A 21,462-nucleotide genomic window follows, 5' to 3' on the forward strand; every position below is an offset into this window, starting at 1 on the left:
TTCACCAGTTTCACCAAACTGATCCACCAATTTAACTATTCTTTTACCAGCTTCACTAATGTGGTACACCAGCTTACCAACATGAAATAAAAGTTCAACCAGTTCTGACCAGGTAAACTAGAACAGTACACCAGCTTAACTGGTCAAAGCTGAGCTAAGCTTTTTTTTTTTTTTTTTTTTTTTAAATTTAGAACCTAGGTTGTCCTTCTGTGGGAACCCTTAAATTTTCAATGTAAAATGTTACAACAGCATTTTCCTAACATGAAAGTACCTGGGAACTAGCCATAAAACCTATCAAGAATCCTTTTTTCTAAGATAGAAAATAGAACAGGCAAATATTCCATTAAGATACAACAATTACATATTGAATTATCTTATGTCCTGGCCCTGTATATCCTGGCCCTGGACTCTTATAAACTGTTAGATCGTAAAATGTTTAATAGAAACTGTTGGGCCTATTCCTGTTAGGAAGTTCAGTAGAACAGACAGATTCTTGCCTGTAGCTACAGGTTTAATTTCAGCCAGGCTGCAGGTATACTTAATATCCATTTGAAAACCAAACTCAGTTGATTAAACAAGTGAAAACCTGTTCTTGGTTGGAATGGAGATGTGCAGCCACACCAGCCTTTTGTGGATAAGACTGGAGACCCCAGATTTATGGTTTCAGCCTGTACAATAGCTTTTTCCAGAGGGCCTGGATCTTGGTCTAAATGACCCACTGCCCTGCACAGAGGGCAAAATAGAGTAATTTCCTGGTGTTTTTTTTTTTTTAACTAACTTACTGTCCCAGAATTTAAGCACTGCACACCAATGACTACGCCCTTAAAATAGATAGTCATTAAAAAATGTAGAATTTTACCAAATAAAATAAATAAACTATGATTTATTTTGTTGTTTTTACCTGTCAGCTGCATGGAACATGATTTTTGATTCTAAAAGTACTTGGTTTATGATGTCCCAAATACTTGACCACGTTACACCAGGAGTTCCAGTAGGCTGTAAACGAGACCTGAGGCGACATGTCACCGGAACTCAATTATTGCATGCGCCACAAGAAAGAGACAGAGAAAGCTCAAATTTCATTTGTGGATAGATAATTTATTACTTTGAAAATTGACATGCAGTTTTTGCTGGTATCGTCGCTATTTTCTTTACACGAAAGGTATTTTTGCACAATAGTCTGTCTGTCTACACCACTAGGGGGCCTGAATAAACAGGCTACATGTTCATTTTTCTCCTATTAAACACAATTGTAAACTGCACTAACAATAACAATGTTCCCTTTGACATCAGCATAGCATAGCAGACAATCACAACCTTCTCACAGAAATAATGAAAATATGGCACCAACCAACAAATTAGCACCATGATCACTAGGCAAGTCTCAAATATTTCAATATAAACACATTAATATTGTTTCAGGGTGGACTTCCTTTAAGCGTGGTACATGTTAGACTTCATTTTCATGCTTAATTCACCCTGGGGTTATGATATGGTACAAGACATTTTCTTTTATGGGCCATACTTCTAAAACTTTATTAGTTAACACATAATCTTTTAATTTATTTACAGTGAGGTACAGAAGTCTGAGACCACTAGTGAAAATGCTTCTATTTTGCATATTTGTTTAATGTAAGAATTTGATAACTTGATTTAATCATATTCTCAGCAGAAACCTGAGTTAGAAATATCTACATGGATTTCAGATTTGGTATTTCTCCCTTTTGCTATAATGACAGTGCATTCGTGCTGGCGTGGACTTTGCTAGTTTATAAAAATCTGATTCATGTTCTATCAAATCCACTGGAGTGTCATTTGAACATGTGCTTTAATGCAATGGATAAGACTCAAGAAAAACTTGACCTTTTGTGCAAAGCAGTTAACATGCTCAATATCACAATATTTTCTGCCATTTAAACAGGGACCTTGAATATGAAAATATTCAAGATAGTGAACATTTACTTTCTTTAGTGTAAATAGTTCAGAATTCTAAAACTTTCTGCTTCTTTCCAGTTTTAAATGGAAACAAATCCCAGATTTTCAGTGTGATCTCAGACTTTTGGATCCCACTGTATATATGAATAACAACCCTAGATATAAAGAGCAACTGTTTGAAATAGATCCACATTTGTGTTTTTCTGTGCCATTACGTAAGTGGCTCATTATACCTGTTCTCCTTTAAGCAAACTGATAAATGCATGTCTGTGCAGCTCAGAAGAGGATTAGAGGCTTAAAGCTAGGCGGGTCGATGGGAGATTGACACAGAGAGGTAACACCTTAAAAGGAGGAAGTACGCGGGCAGAAAGGTTGCATAGTTGTTGCATGCTGTGCGAAGCTCCTGATATTGAGGAGGAAGTGCAGTGCAGTGCCTGTGCATCTCTTACTGAGCCATACAGATGTGTCGGCGCACTGGATCATGCGCTTAACCTGAAGATGCCTCCTAAAAGAGTGTTTCCCAGGCAGGAGTCCCTCCTGCTCCCTGCCGTCATCAATCCCTTCCGCCTGGACTTTAAACTGACCAAACGCGACAAAATCAAAGTGAGTGCAGCTTTTGTTTATTCTCTTTATGCCTACTTACGCAACATCTGCTGGGTGACGCGGTAACGGAAATGCATGGATGCTGTTAAATCCAGTGCTGTACATCGCTGACTGTGCATATACATACATGCACGTGCACGTGCACACGCACATGTTAATCCTCAAAAAGCGTCTGGCTATTCACATGTATTCGTTTGTTCTACAGAAGGAACAGCGTGCAGATGTTTTACATGCTTGTGTGCACGAGCATTCTCACATTCCAGCTGTAGGAAAGGCGTGTCCTCACTCAGTGCACTCATTCACTGGTGTCCTTGAATGTGTAGCAGTGATCTGGCTTGTAACTCTACAGAAAAGTTCTTATTATACGACAGAAAAGGCACATGAACATCACATGATGCACATGATGTGAAATATACACAGACATGTAGTGGACTTTTCACATATAGAGTATGTGTTTTTACTGTCACATGATTTTTTCACACACTCTGAGCATTAAAGATAGTAAACTATACTTTTCTTTGTGCTGGGGTGCTAGTATTGAGGGTACATCATTTGTAAATTTTGTATATTTTATCTGGAAATGTGAATATAATATACATTTAAAAATAATTTATGGTACATAATTATACCTTAGGGACCACTGGAGTACTGTCAAAGTTTTATTCTAAAAGCTAAAGCACCACAATATGCACCTTCGCAAAATGATAAAGATACATATTAAAGCTACGAAAGATCCCCCAGCAACAAGAAGTACAGTTTTTTTTAACAGTTACAGTTCAATTTATTTCTTAGAGTCCATGATTTATTTCTTTTCAAATGCAATTGTTACATACATTTAATTTTTCACATGTATTTTTTTCACACAAATTTCTCAAATGAACAATTCCTTTTTCACATGTTGTTCACATACTGTATACACACAGCTGACTTTACTAGGAACGCATATACACCTGCTCATTCATGCAAATATCCAATAAGCCGATCAGTAAAATGCAGCAGTAAAAAGCAGCAGTAAAATGCATAAAACCATGCACATACAGGTCAAGAGGTTGAGTTAATGTTCAGTTAACCAACAGCAGAAAATGTGATCTCAGTGAGTTTGACCATGGCACGGTTGTTGGTACCAGAAGAAGAAGCCTGTCTTTGTCACATATACCTTACAGCACAGTGAATTTCTTTCAAAGTTATTTCTTCACATATCCCAGCTTGTTAGCAATTTGGGGTTAGAACATAAGGTCAGCCATGATACAGCACGCCTGGAGCAGAGAGGGTTAACCTTTTGATCAGTTACCCATGAGCCATCACTGCCCTGGGATGGGTTGAGTATTTCAGAAACTGATGCTGTCCGGAGGTTTCACAACACAAGGTTTACACAGAATGGTCCGAAAAAAAAAAAAAAAAATCCAGTGAGCGACAGTTCTTGTTGATTAGAGAAGTCAGAAGAAAATGGCCAGACTAGTTTGCATTGACAGGAAGGCTACAGTAACTCAAATAACCACTATTTACAACTGTGGTGAGCAGAAAAGCATGTCAGAGCCCATGACACATCTAATCTTAAGTTGGATGGGCTACAACAGCAGAAGACTACATCAGGATCCAACGGCTCACCAAAACTGGATAGTTGAAGATCTGCCACACACTTGAGATTTATTTAGTAAAATACAACGATACTGCTTCAACAATACTGCATCAGTCCTCTTATTAACCGCTTAGCTCCTGATATTGTGACCATCACACATGGTCACTTTAAAAAATATGTCAGTGCATCAAACTGAACCACTGATACCGATCCAGTGTTTCAGATGAGTATCAGTCCCAATACTGATATCAAACTGCTTCACTTCAAGTGAGTCCAAAAGCTATAGATTCCAGCCATATGTCTTTTTCCACTGTGGTACAAAACAACAGACTACCATATTTGTTTTTCTGTGTCTTTTGTGTATTCATGTGTTTAGTGTTTTCTTCTGGGAATCATCCTCGTGCCACTGCGCTCTGTCTTCCTCTTCCTGGTTCTTATGGTAGCATGGCTTGTTTCTACCCTAATCACATTCAACCGTCCTCTCAAAGGAGAGCTGGAACCTTTCACAGGCTGGAGGAGGTAAGCATCGTTATCCACTACAAATGTCCACATCTACAAGCACTAATCATTTGACAGCAGTAGGATTATTCCTACTGACATCTAATGGGATGTAGCAATCATAAGAAAAATACACTACATCATGTACTCATTAATAATTGGGCTTTGATATGTGCTTAAATGTGTCCTGATTCTTTATAAACATTATTCTTGAGCAGGTTCATGAAACAATGTATAAAGATGTGGATCATACTCTGGGTCACCAGGAACAAGGAAGTGTTTATCTATTGTAAATAAAAGCCTACTTTGTTCAAAGTGTGGAAACACTATTTCCAGAGAATCCCACTTGCTTTGCATATTGATTTCTAAGATAGTCCAGGGAATGCTGTTAGATACTCCAGAGTCAGAGATACACAGAAAAAAGTGTTGTTTTGATGTGTACAAATGATTCCAAAAAATGTAAATTAAAATAAAAATCTAGAAGAGATTTATCTTACAGGTCAAAAAGACGGAGGATGTCATTCCATGCTTACTTCGATATTTCTTGTGAATACTAATTCTCAGATCTGGACAGTGTTTTTTAAAATACCATTTCTTATCTGAAAGTGAGATTAATAAATGGAGCTTAAATGGGCATTATATAATGTCCATGAAGAGCCTGTATTAACTCAAAACACGAAAGTACTCAAACACAGTATACAACTGCATGAAGGATTTAATGGATGAATGTTAAAAAGGGTTACATCTGCAAAAAAATAAAAAATAAATAAATAAATAAATTGGGAAACATAAAACAAGAAATGAGAAACCAGAATAAGTGGGAACTAGGAACGCAAACTGTAAATATATACACAGTGTATATACACTGCGATTAACTAGAAATGATTTACAGGTGACATAGATAATGCATGATGAAAGGGAGGGGAAAACAAAGTCAAAATAACAAATACACGTGGAAAACAGAGAAACAAGCGTTGCTTAGCACGCTGGGAACCGTGGCATGCGTTGAAAGGGGTAATTTGAGATAAGGCTTCTTCCTGTCTAAGTATAGGTGCATAGGAAATCACACATTCTTGGCATATTATTTCTAAAGTAGTCCACAACATGCTGTTAGATGTGGCAAAGTCAGAGATATACAGAAAATGTTTGCTATTTATGAATAATTCATTCCAAAAATAATTTGTTTTTGGAGCTAATACTTCAAGATTCCTGGTGAACACTAATCCTCTGATTAGAAGTCTTTTTTTTTTTTATTAAAGCATCTGTGTCTTAAGATGGAAATCAAAATGAGGGTCTTTTTTTCCAAATGCTAGAAGTTCACAGACTTCATATACACAATAAAAAGAACTAGACATGTGTAAAGATAGGGTATTTTATCTAATAAGGTTATCAGCCCTCCTGATCTACAGTTAAACCGACTGCTACTCAAATGAATGCACTGCATTACAGAAGCAAAGGAAGTGATGCTGCCACTTGTGTGTATGTTTGTTTCTGCTCATGCATGACTGTGTGTATGTTTGTGTAGCTTTATGTGTCATAGAGTGATGGTGGTTCTGGGCCGGCTGTGTTTCTTTATGATGGGCTTTCGCGTCATAGTCAAGGGGAAACAGGTAACCAGCACCGAGGCTCCGATTCTTGCTGTGGCTCCTCATTCTTCGTTCTTTGACTCTATCACCTGCATTGTGTCAGGCATGCCATCTGTTGTATCCCGCACTGAGAATCTACTTCCTCCCATGTTCGGCCGTAAGTAACAGACGAGTGCTTATCTTTCATCACCATTTTTTGTCTGTAATTTGAATATGGAATAAAGACCTCTGTGTGATGAATAAAGGCTATTTATAAACCTAAAGCTGATATCAAACTGAGCCTGCATCATTAATGGGGTTATAAATGTTTGGAATTAGAATTCTTTACCGACCACATTTAGGATCAAGTAGGAATGTAATCAGGTTAAACAATGCTCCAGAGACTAAAACTGTTTTCCAAGTAACTGATCTTTAACCTTATAAAATCTATAGAATATTTTGTTCAGGCATCACAAGGTTACCCAACAAATGGGGTATATATTTTAAAAGCTATAGTTAATATATTTACTTATACCATAGAGCTGTTGAATGCTCAATCTGACTGGGTAGAAAGGGTTAATTTTCTTTAATAGTATATCTGACAGTTCCAGCAGCAAGACAAATTGCAGGTTTATATTTATGTGCTTGTTCTAATTCTCTACTTGTTCAATTCTATAGTAACAACTTACAAAGGGACTTGGTGTTCAGAGAGCGAGCCAAAAAATCATGCATAATCATTGATATGATGAAGTTTTCTGCAACAAGATGTTTATTTAGCATTTTTGGAAGGAGTCTGCAGTATCAGCACTTTGTAACTGCCAACGTTAAATGTAACCATAAACAGATAAAAAGTATGACATGCCGTTCTTTAATGAAACAAATGTCTTTATTGGCAGATTGCTGTGATGTAAGAGGAAAAATACTTTGGGACATGATGTTATAGGAAAATAATAAAATTCTGAGTGGTACCACTTCACATCTGACCGCATCACTGGCTGTGTTGCTGATTATATTCCTAGAACAGCAAGCCCCCAAATGTTTTATTTCTTACTTAAAGCCAGAAAAAGATGGAGTGAAATTGAATTGGTGGAAGGGTACATTGGGCTTTGACTACTATAATACCTTTATACAGATTTTGTGCACAAAAATCATCTGATGTTTGTATGTTGTATTATGCAGTTAAGAGTTTGGGCATATGTATGTGTGTCCTTTAGGATTTCTGCGCTGCCTGCAGCCTGTCGTCGTCTCAAGGGAAGACCCAGACTCACGCAAAAACACAATCACGGACATCAACAACCGGGCCAGATCTGAAGGCCGCTGGCCACAGGTCAGAATAAATCCATGCCTTGCATTATACTGTTTGTTTACGTGAATGCGTAAGTATGAGGTAGCAGATTGTATAGTCTGTCTTTAGACAGGAGATTTTAAAGTTGAGTCTGTGTGTTACAAAAGCAGGAAATTACTATGAAATGTCTTTGGAGAACCCAACTTCCTGTATAAGAAGAAAGAATGCCTGGCTTTTCCCTGCCGTGCGTTAAAAGTGCTTCAGTGAAAACATAAATTAATTGTTAGTATGAAAATAAGCATTATGTATGGTTTACCACACATTACCTTGGATTGACTCTGATTAAAAGATAAGCAAAATTATTATACATAATACATTCTAAATCCACACAGACTTTATCTTCAATATTTTTCAGTTGCTGATTTTCCCAGAAGGAACATGCACAAACAGATCCTGTCTCATTACTTTCAAACAAGGTAAGAAGGCACACTCTTATGTAACTCATGTACTTATATGTGTATCTATATTTTGTAATGATTTTTTGGTCTTAGCATTGATATATGCAAGTCATCCCTAAGTCAAAAATAAATAAATAAACAAACAAATAAATAAATAAGTAAATAAGCTTATACAAGTGGTTGCAGTTTATATAAAGTAATATGAGAATGTCCCTTTGGTGGACAGGGACATTGCAACATCCAGAGTTGAATTGAATGTATGTAATGAAACTGACTTCAGTGTTTATTTTTGCTTGCAGAAGAAGTTAAAACAGGAACAGATCTTTTAGATCAGACTTTTGTACCAGACACATCCTTCATATACTATACTATACTGTACAGAACACATTATTTTTTAGTTAATCATATTTTAGATTATTTAAGCATTACAGACAGTCAGCTCAAAATGCTTATACTGATTGAATTTGTCTGAGGCCATATAATCTACAGAATTTTGATTGATTACATGAGATCATCTAGGGCACAGTCTGATCAATACATACTACTGATGCACATTTACCAGAGCAGCACTCGTATCCAGTGAGAGCACTGCAGTGAGGACAGGGTTAACTGTGATGCATTTTGTACACTTGCATTTACACAGTGTGTTCGAAGGGTGTGAGTGTGTTTGAAAATTGGAATGTAAAAAAAACTCACCGAATGTGTGTGTGTGGGTGGGTGTGGGTGTGTGTGTGAGTGAGAGAGAGAGAGAGAGAGAGAAGTCTTGTCACTTAGTTCTCTTTTTGTTTTCAGGTGCTTTCTTACCAGGGGTCCCTGTTCAGCCAGTGCTTATCAGATACCCCAATAAACTGGTAAGTTGATTCCAGTGAAGATGTGCAGACTACACATCTACATTACATACCACAACCAAAAGCCCATTAAAAAAAAAGAAAGAAAGAAAGAAAGAAATGTTCTTGTTATGATATAAGGAATTCTACTGATTGGACTTAACCACATATCACACATCTGTTGTAATGTCAAAGCTGCATTCCACAGGGCTTGACAAATCATAAATTCTTTATCTAGTCCACCAGGCATGTGAAAGCTCCAATGTGCTGTCCAGTCCCATGCTTTTGTTCCCTGGAAAAATAAATGACTAGGCTAAAAAGTGGTAGCTAGAATAATGTAACAGTGTATGATGAGCTAGTTAGCTAGTTAAGTACATTAATACAGACTAAGAGAAATGAATGCATATAGGATTATTATCCTCTTCTATCAAAGTTGCCAATGTAGCACATCATGTTTGCACCATCAACAAAAAATCTATAAGCTGTTGTTTAAGATTTCAGCTAGGACAGCTGGAATTGTCTGTCCTTGCATCACATGTAAAAGATACAGTATCATTTGAGTATCTCCAATGTCTGTTTTCTCTACGTATGTTTACACAAGGTCACGTTATTCGTTACTCCCTCTAATAAAAATCATTTACCATCAACCAGCTTACACTTCAGCCGATGTGTGTGTGTGTGGATTTACAATCACACACTACAATTACACCATCGAGGTTCCAAACCTTTGTGAAAGTTAGTAATAAGTAGTTATTTCTGGTTGTTAAACCTAAAGGCAGGCATGAAATGTACTTGTCCTAGACACCATGGCTACAGATTTGTCCACCCCTACCTCCACAAAATCCCTGACAAAGACAATACTACAATACTACGACCATGTGTTAAGGTAGGGGACTATTCTGAAAGATAATACTTTAGGGAAGCAGAAGTACTATAGAAATCTGATTTTTTTTTTTTTCAATAAATTTGTATTATCCAGGTTTGAAAAGTACTTCATTTCAGATAAATGACTGGAGAATTTTCTGTCATAAGTGGACTGAATGACATTCAGGAGAAAACAAGCATACAGTAGTTTCGTAATTGTGTTTCATGAAATGTGTGTATTGTTTGTATGAGCTTGCAGTGCCAGATAAATTCTCTTGCTGGAGTTAACTGTAGTTTAATCATTTGTGCTCTTTAATTGAATCGTAAAATTGGACTTAAAGCATATGCCTTCGCTGAATATCTTAATAAATATGCCCAGATAACGTTACCACTCATCATTACAGCACTATGTAACCTTAGATAATGATGGCAATTCAAAAGTGTATATATATATTTTTTTTTCCTGTGATTCACTGTGATTATTATTCACTAAATTTCACTTAATAAGGTTGCATGAACTTGGTTGTAGAAGGTAAAGGCACAATTTTTTTGCATTGCAAATATGATCTAGGCCCAACTAGAAGTGGTCCTTGGGAGTCTAGTGGATAAGGTGTACGTATGCTCACTACTGTGGCCTGGGTTTGGTTCCTGGGTAGTTAACCAACCCAGGTACTCTGGGTGCCAGTTCCAAGCCTCATGGGTTCTGTCAGAAAGGGCATCTGGCATAAAAACCTGTGCCAAAGCGATCATGTGACCGATGATCTGCTATAGCCAACCGTAACGGGAGCAGATGAAACAACAACAATGTATCTTATACTAATCTGTGTACATTTTTTCTGCTCCTCAGGACACAGTAACATGGACATGGCAAGGCCCTTCATTGTAAGTGCAGAAGGTTCAGTTAACAGTTCACAGACTTAAGTTGTTTAAAATGTCTAGCCTCACATCATCTGGCCCACTGCTCAGCTCTAGACATAAAATATTCTCTTAGAGTGTTGACATAACTGCGTTGTATTTTAGCCCTGTAATGAGCTCTGAGAATTGTCATACTTTCCAGTCCTAATTTCCAGGGAATAATCCTCACTGGACAAGCAACGCAAGCATTTTCCTATTTTGTGTTCCCAATATGTATAAATACAGAGGTGGGACAATGACATATTCAAAGCTTTTATTTTGCTTTTTATTTTTTATTTTTGTCCAAGGTATACCCACACTTGCTTGAAATCCATATATCACTACAGATTTCTTGAGGAAACGCAAACTGACAACTATTGAGTCAGTGTTGTGCTTAATGCTGAATATATAATGTGGTTTTAGTTCCTTCTTGAAAAAGTGTAGTAACATCATCGCTGCTTCCTGTTTCAGTCGGACCCTGGTTCTCTTCACCCTGTGTCAGCTCTATACAACGGTGGAAATTGAGGTTAGCCATTTCCGAGTCTACTTCTCTGTTTTAACTTCTTTTGCAGACCCCCTGCCTATCAAACTTATATGCAAACTGCATCAGAAGACATATCAACTGAAACTTGCAGAGTACTTTCCAATTGAAGATTTATTCAGAGATAACTATCGTTAATATTCCATAGCCTCAGAAATAGACTTTATTCTAAGAACTCAGAAGAAGACACATGAAGGACAGTTTCACATTTATATAAAAATGTAGCTTAAATATCTTATTGAATGTTGATTTCTATTTACTTGAACTTTGAAAATTCATGAGGTTTCATGTGAATGTTGACAGTTTTGTTCTGAAATGTATACAGCATGTATGTATGATCTCTTGTAAGTGTGCTTTTTTTTCTCTCTTTCAGTTCCTTCCTCCATATATTCCCAATGAAGAAGAGAAAAATAACCCCATAAAATTTGCACAGTCTCTGAGGAGTCAAATGGCAGCGTAAGGAATAAAATAAAGTGCAAGTTTGCACTGGATCCAAGGGTCTGTGCTGTGAGTATTGGTATGCACTTATGAATAAGTCGGTGCTGATGAAACTTTGTGGTTTGACAGGGCTCTGGGCGTGCCCATAACTGATCATACTTTTGAGGACTGTCGGCTGATGATCTCAGCAGGGCAGCTGACTCTGCCCATGGAGGCGGGGCTAGTGGAGTTCACCAAGATTAGCAGAAAGCTTAAGTATAGCACATTGTTTGGACTTTACTGCTTTCTCTGTACTACTTAATATTGTATGTATATCGATGCATCTTACAGCATTATAATGACTTGGGTTAATATAAAATTGGGGAATATTCAGAGTGAAGCCTGTGCAGGGAGGAGTTAACACTGAATATGCACATCTCTATTACATTAAGGTTCAGGTCAGGACAGCTATAAGCATGTACACTTAAGTTATGATCATCACTGCACAGAAACCAGCATTATATAGGTAAAATGTCATGGACACTAATTTCCTAATCAGTGGTCAAAAAAAAATCTTCTTTTGTTTGTTTTTTAAATTTCTGATTTCTGAATGTTGGATCCTTTAACAAAATCTTAAACTACATGAATACAAAGAAGATGAGAAACCACAGAGGGAATCTTTTATGTTTGAAGAAAGAATTAATTGGCACTTGTTTATACATACACTATATATTTTTACAGATGTAATTATCTTGCTAGCAGTAGCCAGTGTGACAGGATTTCTGAGGGTACTGAGGGCCCTTGTACATCCCTGTTTATACACTATACTGCTAACACTGGCCAGCTTGCTGATAAGAACTAATTTGACAGGATTCCTGAGGGTACTGAGGGCCCTTGTACATTACTGTTTATACACTATACTTCTAACACTAGCCAGCTAGCTAATAAGAGCTAATTTGACAAAATTCCTGAGGGGATTGAGGGGTCATATACAGTACATCACTGTTTATACAATATACTGCTAACACTAGCCAACTTGCTAAAGGGAGCTAATCTGACAGGACTTCTGAGGGGACTGAGGGCCCATGTACATCACATTTTTTTTTTTTTTTTTTAATTCTTTTTAACTTCCCTCAGTCTGAAATGGAACAACATGCAGAAGGAGCTGGAGAATTTTGCTGCCATCGCCCAGTCGTGCAAAGGAGGTCGAATCAGGATCGAGGAGTTCGCTAGTTTTCTCAAACTGCCCATCAGCCCTGTGCTTCAGGAGCTCTTTGCTCTTTTTGACAGGGTGTGTTTCTCTCTCTCTCTCTCTCTCTCTCTCTGTGTGTGTGTGTGTGTGTGTGTGTTTATTTATTTATTTACTTTATTAAGTACTAATATCCAGTTATATCTTATGATCCTCAATAAAAGTATTGACAATACAGAATCCGTTCATGAATTCGACAATACTATAGTGAGGTAGGTGCATATAAATTTTAGTAGGTTTAATAAATCATTTACCATGTTACACTGCAGGACGGGGATGGCACCATTGATTTTAGAGAATATGTCATCGGTATGACAGTGTTGTGTCGACCAGCGAACACAGATGAAGTGATCCAGACAGCATTTAAGGTACATGCCCACTCCTTACATGCATTTGATAATTTTATGAACTAAACTATAATTTAGATAAGACTAGATACGACTTAGATAAGACTTAGATAATAAGACTTCCCATATTTCTAGTCATTATGTTTTTCATTTTACTTTACCATCCCACAGCTTAATCATTGGGCTTTGTATTTTTGAAATACCTTTTTGAACAGTGTAAAGGTAAAGATGCCGGAAATATGATGTATAGCAGTACAGTAACTCTGTGTGATGTCTCGCTTCAGCTTTTTGATGTAGATGAGGACAAGAGCATAACTCGAGATGAGTTTGCTAGCCTGCTGCGCTCCACTCTCGGTGTCTGCGATCTCGATGTCACTAAACTCTTCAATGAAATCGATATCGATGGTTCAGGTCATATCACATATGGTGAGTATACAGTTTGCGCAGTGCAAAAGTTTGCACCGTTCTTGCCTTTCTTCTTTTTAATCTGTATTTCCCTCAGTTTGAAATGGGGAAAATAGATTCAAAGTGACACTTTACATCTTACAGTTTGTCGAAAACTCAGAATTCCATGTTCATGTTATGTTCTTTAATGAATTGATGACCTTATATAACACACAGCCTAAATCTTAAAGAAAGAAAGAGAGCCTTTATTGTCATGTATAGTACAAAAATTTAAGAAATGTTTATTAATGTCTAGTGAATTGAGAAATGTTAGAAAAGACCTTATTTTAACAATCTAGATCTAATCTAATTAGAAAAGGTTAAAAAAAATCACACTAATTAGACACCACATAATTGTTTTATACTTAAAACTAGCACTGTCTATGAATCTTGTTTTTCTGTAGGCTTAACATGTTTGTCCAATAAAATACTCATTTAGAGTCTCTTGAGGATCTGAGAGTGACCAAGCGCCACAAATATTTTGCTTCCTTTACTTAACTTCTGCTTTATATAATTTTGTATGTTCTGTTGCACTAATTGTGATTAAACTCTTACAATACTTAAGAAACTCCAGAAGATCAGTGGTAGTGTATTTAGAGTATACAATATGTTTGACATGCTATAACTAAAAGATTTTTCTTCCCTGTCATCTTTTCATTAGATGAGTTTCTCTCCTTTGCTTACACACACCCCGAGTACGCTAAACTCTTCACAACATACATTGAGCTCCAGCGCTACCAGTGCCTCCTGGGAGAAGGACCAATCTCGCACCTCACTTCCTCATCTACGATTCCCCCCACTGAGCAGCAGGAAGAGTGTAATTTGGACAAAAAAGATGACTAAGTGCCTTATATCAAGAGTAAAGCCATATCAATTACATTGTGAGGCAAACAGAAAAGCAGATTTCTGCTGCTTTTTTCCTTGATTTGAAACACAGCTATTGCTCTGGGTAAAATCCTGTGACTCTCATATGCCTCAGCAGCATCCAGAGCAAATACAATGGATTTGCAATAAATCATTAAATATATGCACATTTCCCCCCAGTTTTAGATGATGTTACTACCTGCTTAAATTTTATTAAATGCATGCAAAGACTGATGTGTTACTGCATTTTGCCACTGTGATTATAACACTGTGACTTTTCGTGATCCAGAGATGCACAACTATTTCTTATTACACAAAGAAAACAATAATACTACAAAGTTTGCAACTTAAAAAAATGTCCTTTGAACACTGCAAAGCCAGCTAATGCATGATCATTGTTTAAGTTTACAGTCAAGTGCAAATGTCTGCATACCCATAGGGCAAAATGAAGACATTGTATCCACAGTAACAAGACATTTAGTTTGTTATGTTTCACAGGTAACAAAAATGGTCAGTTGATGTAGTTGAATATATTAACAGCGAATAATATTAAATTAGTATTATTTCAATGTGATATAGTTTTTTTTTACTCGTATGCTCACCCTTTGCAGCTATACAAGTCTCCAACCTCTTATTATTATCTGTTCTAACTCCTCCTTTTGGACTCAGTTATAAAGATTAACCCATGAAACTCCAAGGACCTGTCAGTGGGTTCAGACCTACATTCCTTACTCTTGTAACTACACACATTTCCTATAAGTTTCACTGCAGTTATGAATAATTCATTGATACTAAATAATATGCATTAAAGTGAATAACTGAGAAATTAACTATGTTTTTGAAGGTTAAACTGCAATTGACAGCAATTTTTATCACTGAATGATGAGTCCTTTTTGAAAAGAGCCAGCAGTTAGTTGAGCTCTGGCCCGAGAGTGTATCAAAATCCCCATGTGTTCTACCTGATGCCTGTTTTTCCCTACGTCCCTCTCTCTTTCTCACTGCTTAGGGGCCTTGGTGTGGAAACATTGTATTTGCATTCATATTAAAGAGTTAACATTCTCCATTCTCTCTTAATCTCATCCCCAGTGGTTAAAAATAGGCCAGTTTATAAGATTGTGACTGTTACTGGTTACAGACTGTCTTTTTTTAAGCACTCTGCTTATTTTACAATAAAACTACATCAATTTTAAAGGTGTGATTTGTGTTCAGTTGTACTGCATAAACAGCTGGAAGATTGTTGCCAGTAGACACACACAGGAAACTCTTGTGGAGTCTAAAAATATTTAGTGAATATTATTCTGCAGTCTTCCACCAGGTGACACCAGAAACCCATTTTACACTTCTACTTACATTGCTCACCTCCTGACTGCCTGAAGATCATGCAAGCAATCTTTCGTCTTTGAGTTCTCCAAATATTTGTGCAGGTGTGTGTGTGTGTGTGTGTGTGTGTGCAATCATCAACCGTTCAAAGTCAAAGGCCAAATGTTACAAAATGATACAAAGCCAAGCATACATATCACTAGCCTGTAATTTATCCAGAGCCTATAAAAACCAAAAGTATTTATAGGAAAGTATATGTGCATGCTAATCCTTGTCTCTGTTTGAAAGATGGGTCAAAGGTATACAGAATGTTTTACAGAGGAGTTATGAAAGAAAAAATGTGACCCAAAGGAGAATTCTAATAGTCTTGCTGCCTTTTAATCATTCTGTGTTTCGTTCTGTAGACTGGATCATAATTTAGATTAACCATTTTTTCTTAAGTAATACTTAAACATACATGATGAAAATATGAAAACGTCTGATGAAAATGTTTGCAAATACTTAAATTTTAGATTACAGCAAAATCACTGTGGCTGTGTGTTTTATTGTACATATACAGTGCATTCACGTTAACTAGGAGATAACTATGAGGTTCTTCAATGAGCTGTACATATTCTGAGATTGGGAAATGATTTGTTTCTGTGGCAACTCACACAAATGTTAGCTGAACAATATTTTTACAAATTTTGCTCATAGAATAACAAAATTCTGCAATATAAAAAGTTCCAACATACTATTTATTACGTTTATTAGTATATGGTCTTTACTAAAACCCCATGGAAATATATGTTCAATCAAGTTCATTGAAGATGTGAATACTTTTCACAAGTCAAAAGCTCATAACTCTCATAATACTGATTTGACATGAACACACTGTGGAGCAATACACAAATTTTACAACCTAGTGAACAGGAAGCCGTCTGGAATTCAGCCTAACTTGTGGAATGGTAGATTCTACCTCTATCACAGGTTAAATCAAATCTGAAACATTAAATTGCATGATAAAATTTTGATATTGCCTTATCAGGTGAGCAGAAATATTACTCTTAATACACCGACAAGATGGGTAGCCAAATTTAGCAGACGTATTTGGAGATAATGACAAAATGTTGGACAGGGGATTTGTTACTATGCCATACTGTCTGTCAGAATAAGGCTAAAAGAAAGATAGTGATTGAACACGTAGTGTGTATATAATAAATGATTTTCTGAAAATTAGTGCATGTACAATATTAATTTCCAGGGTCAATGATGATGATGGCGGCGTCCTACAGAAGACTGATGTTCTCTCTTGTCAAGCCCTGCTGGATGAATGATGGCATGAAGCTCACTTCATTAAATCCCTGCTGTTCGGTACACTGTGATCACCAGCTGCGATTTCCACCGTCAATTTGTTTTAACCTTTTCAGACAAAAAAAGCCCATTTCATTTTAACCACAATTGATGAGATGGCATGGAATCAATTAAATAACATTGCTGCCTCTTCTCCCCCTTTCCCTCTATTTCTCAGTGCTTCTCCTTTATATTGCTGGATCCATTTTGGAGCAGCCTCAGGTTAAAGCTGTCTAGTCAAATCGTAAACAATCAATGTCACTAATTAGGTTTGATTTGCACCAACCAAATGAGGATTGGATAAAGGGGTCTGGGTGAGCCGGTGTCTGCCTACACAGATGAAGAAGAGACTGATCTGATGCTCTTCTAAAGAAAGGTCAACACCGACAAGATGAGCAGTTAATTGACAAGTAGCCAAATAGTCGCAAAACGCAGCAAGCTAATCGTACTCACCCTGCAAGTATAGGAGACGTTGCATGCATCCATTGCCTTCTCATTTATTTGTATTCAGCTGTGAATCCAATAATGACACATCATCCTTTTTATCCATTTACAGTTACATTTAATGTTGTAGAATGTCCACGAATCAAATTATTTCTTGTCACTTACACTTACCTCACCCGAATCTCTTTTTTTTTCCCTCTTGAAATTAATGAGACAAAAAATCTAGCTTGTCATGTTACAGAGTGCAACATCCTCCATCCTGAAGAGTTTCCTGTGTTGGAAAGTTTAAAAGTTACACTTTTAACTCTGACTGTTGCAAAGCACTGACCCTGGAGACTCCTTCCAAAAATACTACTTAAACGTCACAATATCAGTGATTGCATTTTTATATGGAGCATCCATCATGTATCAGGAGAAGTTTAAGATTTTGGTCAAATGCTGTTTTGGATAGAGGGATGTATTTAATGTTGTGCTAAATTCATCTAAAATACACCATATGATGAAGGTTGAGATTGGGACTCTGTGAAGGACACTCAAATTCTTTCACACCAAGCACGCAAAGCCATGTCTTTATGGACCTCGTTTTGTGCACTGGGGCATTGTCATGCTGGGACAAGATTGGGCCTCTTAGTTCCAGTTAAGGGAATTCTTAATGCTTTAGCATACAAAGTGTCATGGTAGAGCCCAAAGGGTGCTGAACTGCATTTCCCATCAGGCCCAGCATGTCATATGTCCTAACCACTATCACCTGTGTCTCGTCTCACCCTGATTTAGCACCTCTATATAAGTCTAGTTTGTAAGTGTGTCATTGTCAAGCTTTTATTTTCGTGTTGGTGTGTTGCTATTTGTACCTTAGTCTCGAAAATAGTCTGTATGTTTTGCCTTGTATCTCTAGTTCAGGTTTTTGATTCTTGTTTTCAGTGTTTTTGTTGTTTGTTTGCAATGTTCACACAAATCTCCACCACTGCCTCTACAAATCCCTGACACAAATACATTCAAATCTGTATTCTGATAACACCTTGCCCCTTGAAATCCTACCACCTTGCCCCTCGAAACTCTAGACAATATTTGGTGGGGGGGAAAACAAACAAACAAACAAACAAACAAATGGTCATGGTCTGTGAATTCTGGCTCTGACAGTTCCTCAGCCTCATATCACTCGAGAGATGTGTGCAGGACTGTGTTTAATCACATTCCAATCATTACTTTTATTTGTACCTGCCTGCAATGACCAAAAGAATTCTAACAAATTTAGTTGGATCTGCACTTTCGTTGTTTCTCTTTCGCCTGCTCCTGTTAGGGGTCACCACAGCAGATCGTTGGTCCGTGTATTTGATTTGGCCCAGTTTTTACACCAGATGCCCTTCCTGACACAACCCTCCCCAGTTTTATCCAGGCTTGGGACCAGCACTGATAACACACTGTTGCACGCAACTCCAGTGGCTGGGGTCAGTTCCCTGGCCGGGAATCAAACCCGGCCCACAGCAGTGAAAGCACTGTGGCCTAACCACTAGTCCTTCAGGGAGCTAGTTGGAGCTAACCTACTACTGTAGCTTAATTTAAACCACTCTGACCCTGACCAGGAAGTTAATAAAGACCATCAATAAGTCTTAGTACTAGTTTAATATCTGACCAATCGCTAAAACCAAATGGAAAGTAAAAATGTGTGGTTTGGATAATTTTATTGCATCCTCTGTTATCCCAAGGCACAACTTTAGTCTCAACCAGATCCAAGCTGTCTAAAAAAAAATAAATAATAATAATAATAGTGCACCTTCTATTCATATTTGTATTTGTTTAGAACACATATTCTATTCAATCCAAATAATGTATTTGTATTTGGTTATATTCCTATTTTATATAATGGGTATGCTTGGGTATGTCATGTGTTGTGCTGTAGTTCTAGCTGTAAGATTAAATGTAATATAAGGTGGTGGTAAGTAATTGTGAAACGTATCGCATTTTACTTCAGTACTTTGAGCATCACTGTATTCTACCCTCACAGCACTTTTCAATGTGTCTCTGTGGGTGGGTGTTTTCTGTACTATACTGTATGGATGCCATACCCCAGCCACCCACAGCTTCCCCAAACCCAGCCTTCTTGAGTAAACACAACTTGTAGCACTCTTACTGATCTTTGATGTAAGGAAAAAGTTTTGACCTCGGGCAGAAGGGACAAAAGCCATAACGGCACCTCCCGGAGGCTGAAGCACAAATAAAGGACAGCCCTTCCTCAAACCTCTGGACGACACCATGCTGATTCATACAGTCCTTTTCTTCTGAGGAAAGAGTGAGGAAATGTTTATACAGTGATTTCCAAATTAAAGGAACTCCCAGATACAGATGAGCAAGCTAAGCTACAAAAGAGTTCAAAACGACATCATTGTTAATGCTTGTGGTTTTCCACTTGTGTTTATGTCTCAGCACTTTTAGAGAGTTCCAGAGAAATATTTCCAGTGATTACTTTATTGTTCAATTCCACCGCAGATAAAAACATTCCATTCAAGGCATTATTTGGATGAATTTAAGATAATTTAGGAGAGAATAACTAATGATAAGGAGTCAAATGATAATAAAATGTTTTAGTGACAGCTTTGTACTTTTCCGTCTCCAAAACCTGATCTCATGAGACATTTGTATGAATTTGGATCAGCAAAAGGGATGTGATTCGAAACAAATGCTAACCCCGCTCCTAATCCTAACCTTAACCTTTGTGTCTCACTGATGACGGGTCACATATTTGCAGCTAAGTGATTCACTATGGCAATATTCAAAGCAAAGATAAGATAGATATATCTATTAGTGTTGTAGAGACAAAAATAAGACCAGTACAGTGGTCTGGAGGAATCAGCTTTCCTTCTCTAGCTCCCTCAGCTGATGCTTTTCCACTCCTCAAAAAGGAAGGATTCTTTTTACTTTAATGTTAATGTGATAAAAATAGTCACAAAACCAGACACAGGGTAAACCTTAACACTAAGCATGCACGTTCCCTCTATAAATCAGACATTTTTATGTTCAATGCACTGTTAAATTCTTAAAGGTCTTGCAGCCAGCACTATGGTCAGACCAATCACTTGTTTATATCAAAAAGAAAGAAAGACCGTTTATAGATGCTATAACACAAGTGAGAATAGGAACTAACTTGATTCACAGAACTTGTACAATGTCTTATTAGATATAACTATTCACTGGAACAAGTACACCATGTCATTTTTAATTAATAAATAACATAGTCATTGGCAAATGGCTTGGTATAAGATGGATAATAAATTTGTATAAGAGGAATTAAAATACTTTGGAACATGCTGCTATAGAAAAAGTAATCTGATTCACGATATTTTTTTAAAAAAACTTTCCTATACCAGCACATGCTTTTATTCCTTACTTAAATGTACCCAGCAATATGACAACTTTCGGATTATATGAGTATAAAGGGCAACTTAATGTTCTCTGGAGAGCGCAAGTAATGATATGAAATCTTTTGGTATAAGAAGCTGTTATAGGAAATGGCATAGCTCTTATTTTATGAAATTTATGAATAGTATTAAAGGGCTACAGTGTGATTGATTTCTGGCCAAACTAGACCTTGTATGTGGGATCACTCCATTAAAAATGTATTACTATTTTCTCAAAACACAGCTAGTTTCCTGCTAGCAACCTATAGGGGACCTTTCACTGGGTCTGTCTTTCTTTTGCACATCACATTTGTGCAAGCAGAGACACATGGATCAATTTAACAATGACGTATTGCAGTATTTTATGTTGGTAGTCAAGGAAAACAACAGTATTTGTGTAACATACAATACTAATTCCTTCTAAAACCTTCTGCAAACCTCTGCTCTTTCTCTTTAATTTACCTAATGGCATCAATTCCCTATACTGTATCATATCTGTAGGATTGAAATTAGATAATTAACTCCATATATTCTATAAGCAAAGAGGCTTCTCATTGATGTTATTATGTTGTTATTATATTGTCATTTAATTTGATTTTAA

At 37.0% G+C, this 21,462-nt stretch overlaps 1 protein-coding gene across 1 annotated transcript; it reads left to right on the forward strand.

The window, feature by feature from the left end:
• Positions 1-2,284: 2,284 nt before the first annotated feature.
• On the forward strand, positions 2,285-15,561 carry lpcat2 (lysophosphatidylcholine acyltransferase 2). The gene is made up of 14 exons (XM_026937759.3): positions 2,285-2,538; positions 4,494-4,636; positions 6,141-6,358; positions 7,395-7,507; positions 7,881-7,941; positions 8,716-8,774; positions 10,462-10,496; positions 10,980-11,034; positions 11,423-11,505; positions 11,617-11,742; positions 12,604-12,757; positions 12,985-13,083; positions 13,347-13,488; positions 14,168-15,561. The coding sequence occupies exons 1-14, from the start codon at positions 2,323-2,325 to the stop codon at positions 14,347-14,349; spliced, it is 1,686 nt and encodes a 561-aa protein (XP_026793560.3). The 5' UTR covers positions 2,285-2,322; the 3' UTR covers positions 14,350-15,561.
• Positions 15,562-21,462: the final 5,901 nt, after the last annotated feature.

This window comes from Pangasianodon hypophthalmus, chromosome 25, assembly GCF_027358585.1.
Source record: "Pangasianodon hypophthalmus isolate fPanHyp1 chromosome 25, fPanHyp1.pri, whole genome shotgun sequence".
Taxonomy (NCBI): domain Eukaryota; kingdom Metazoa; phylum Chordata; class Actinopteri; order Siluriformes; family Pangasiidae; genus Pangasianodon; species Pangasianodon hypophthalmus.

What these genes read in the sequence shown, in the direction of transcription:
- lpcat2 (XM_026937759.3), top strand. Translation starts at nt 2,323, where the DNA reads ATGCTGTGCGAAGCTCCTGATATTGAGGAGGAAGTGCAGTGCAGTGCC. An exon ending in CCTTTCACAGGCTGGAGGAG is followed by an intron (nt 4,637 to 6,140) that starts GTAAGCATCGTT and finishes ATGTTTGTGTAG; the next exon opens with CTTTATGTGTCATAGAGTGA. An exon ending in CTGAAGGCCGCTGGCCACAG is followed by an intron (nt 7,508 to 7,880) that starts GTCAGAATAAAT and finishes AATATTTTTCAG; the next exon opens with TTGCTGATTTTCCCAGAAGG.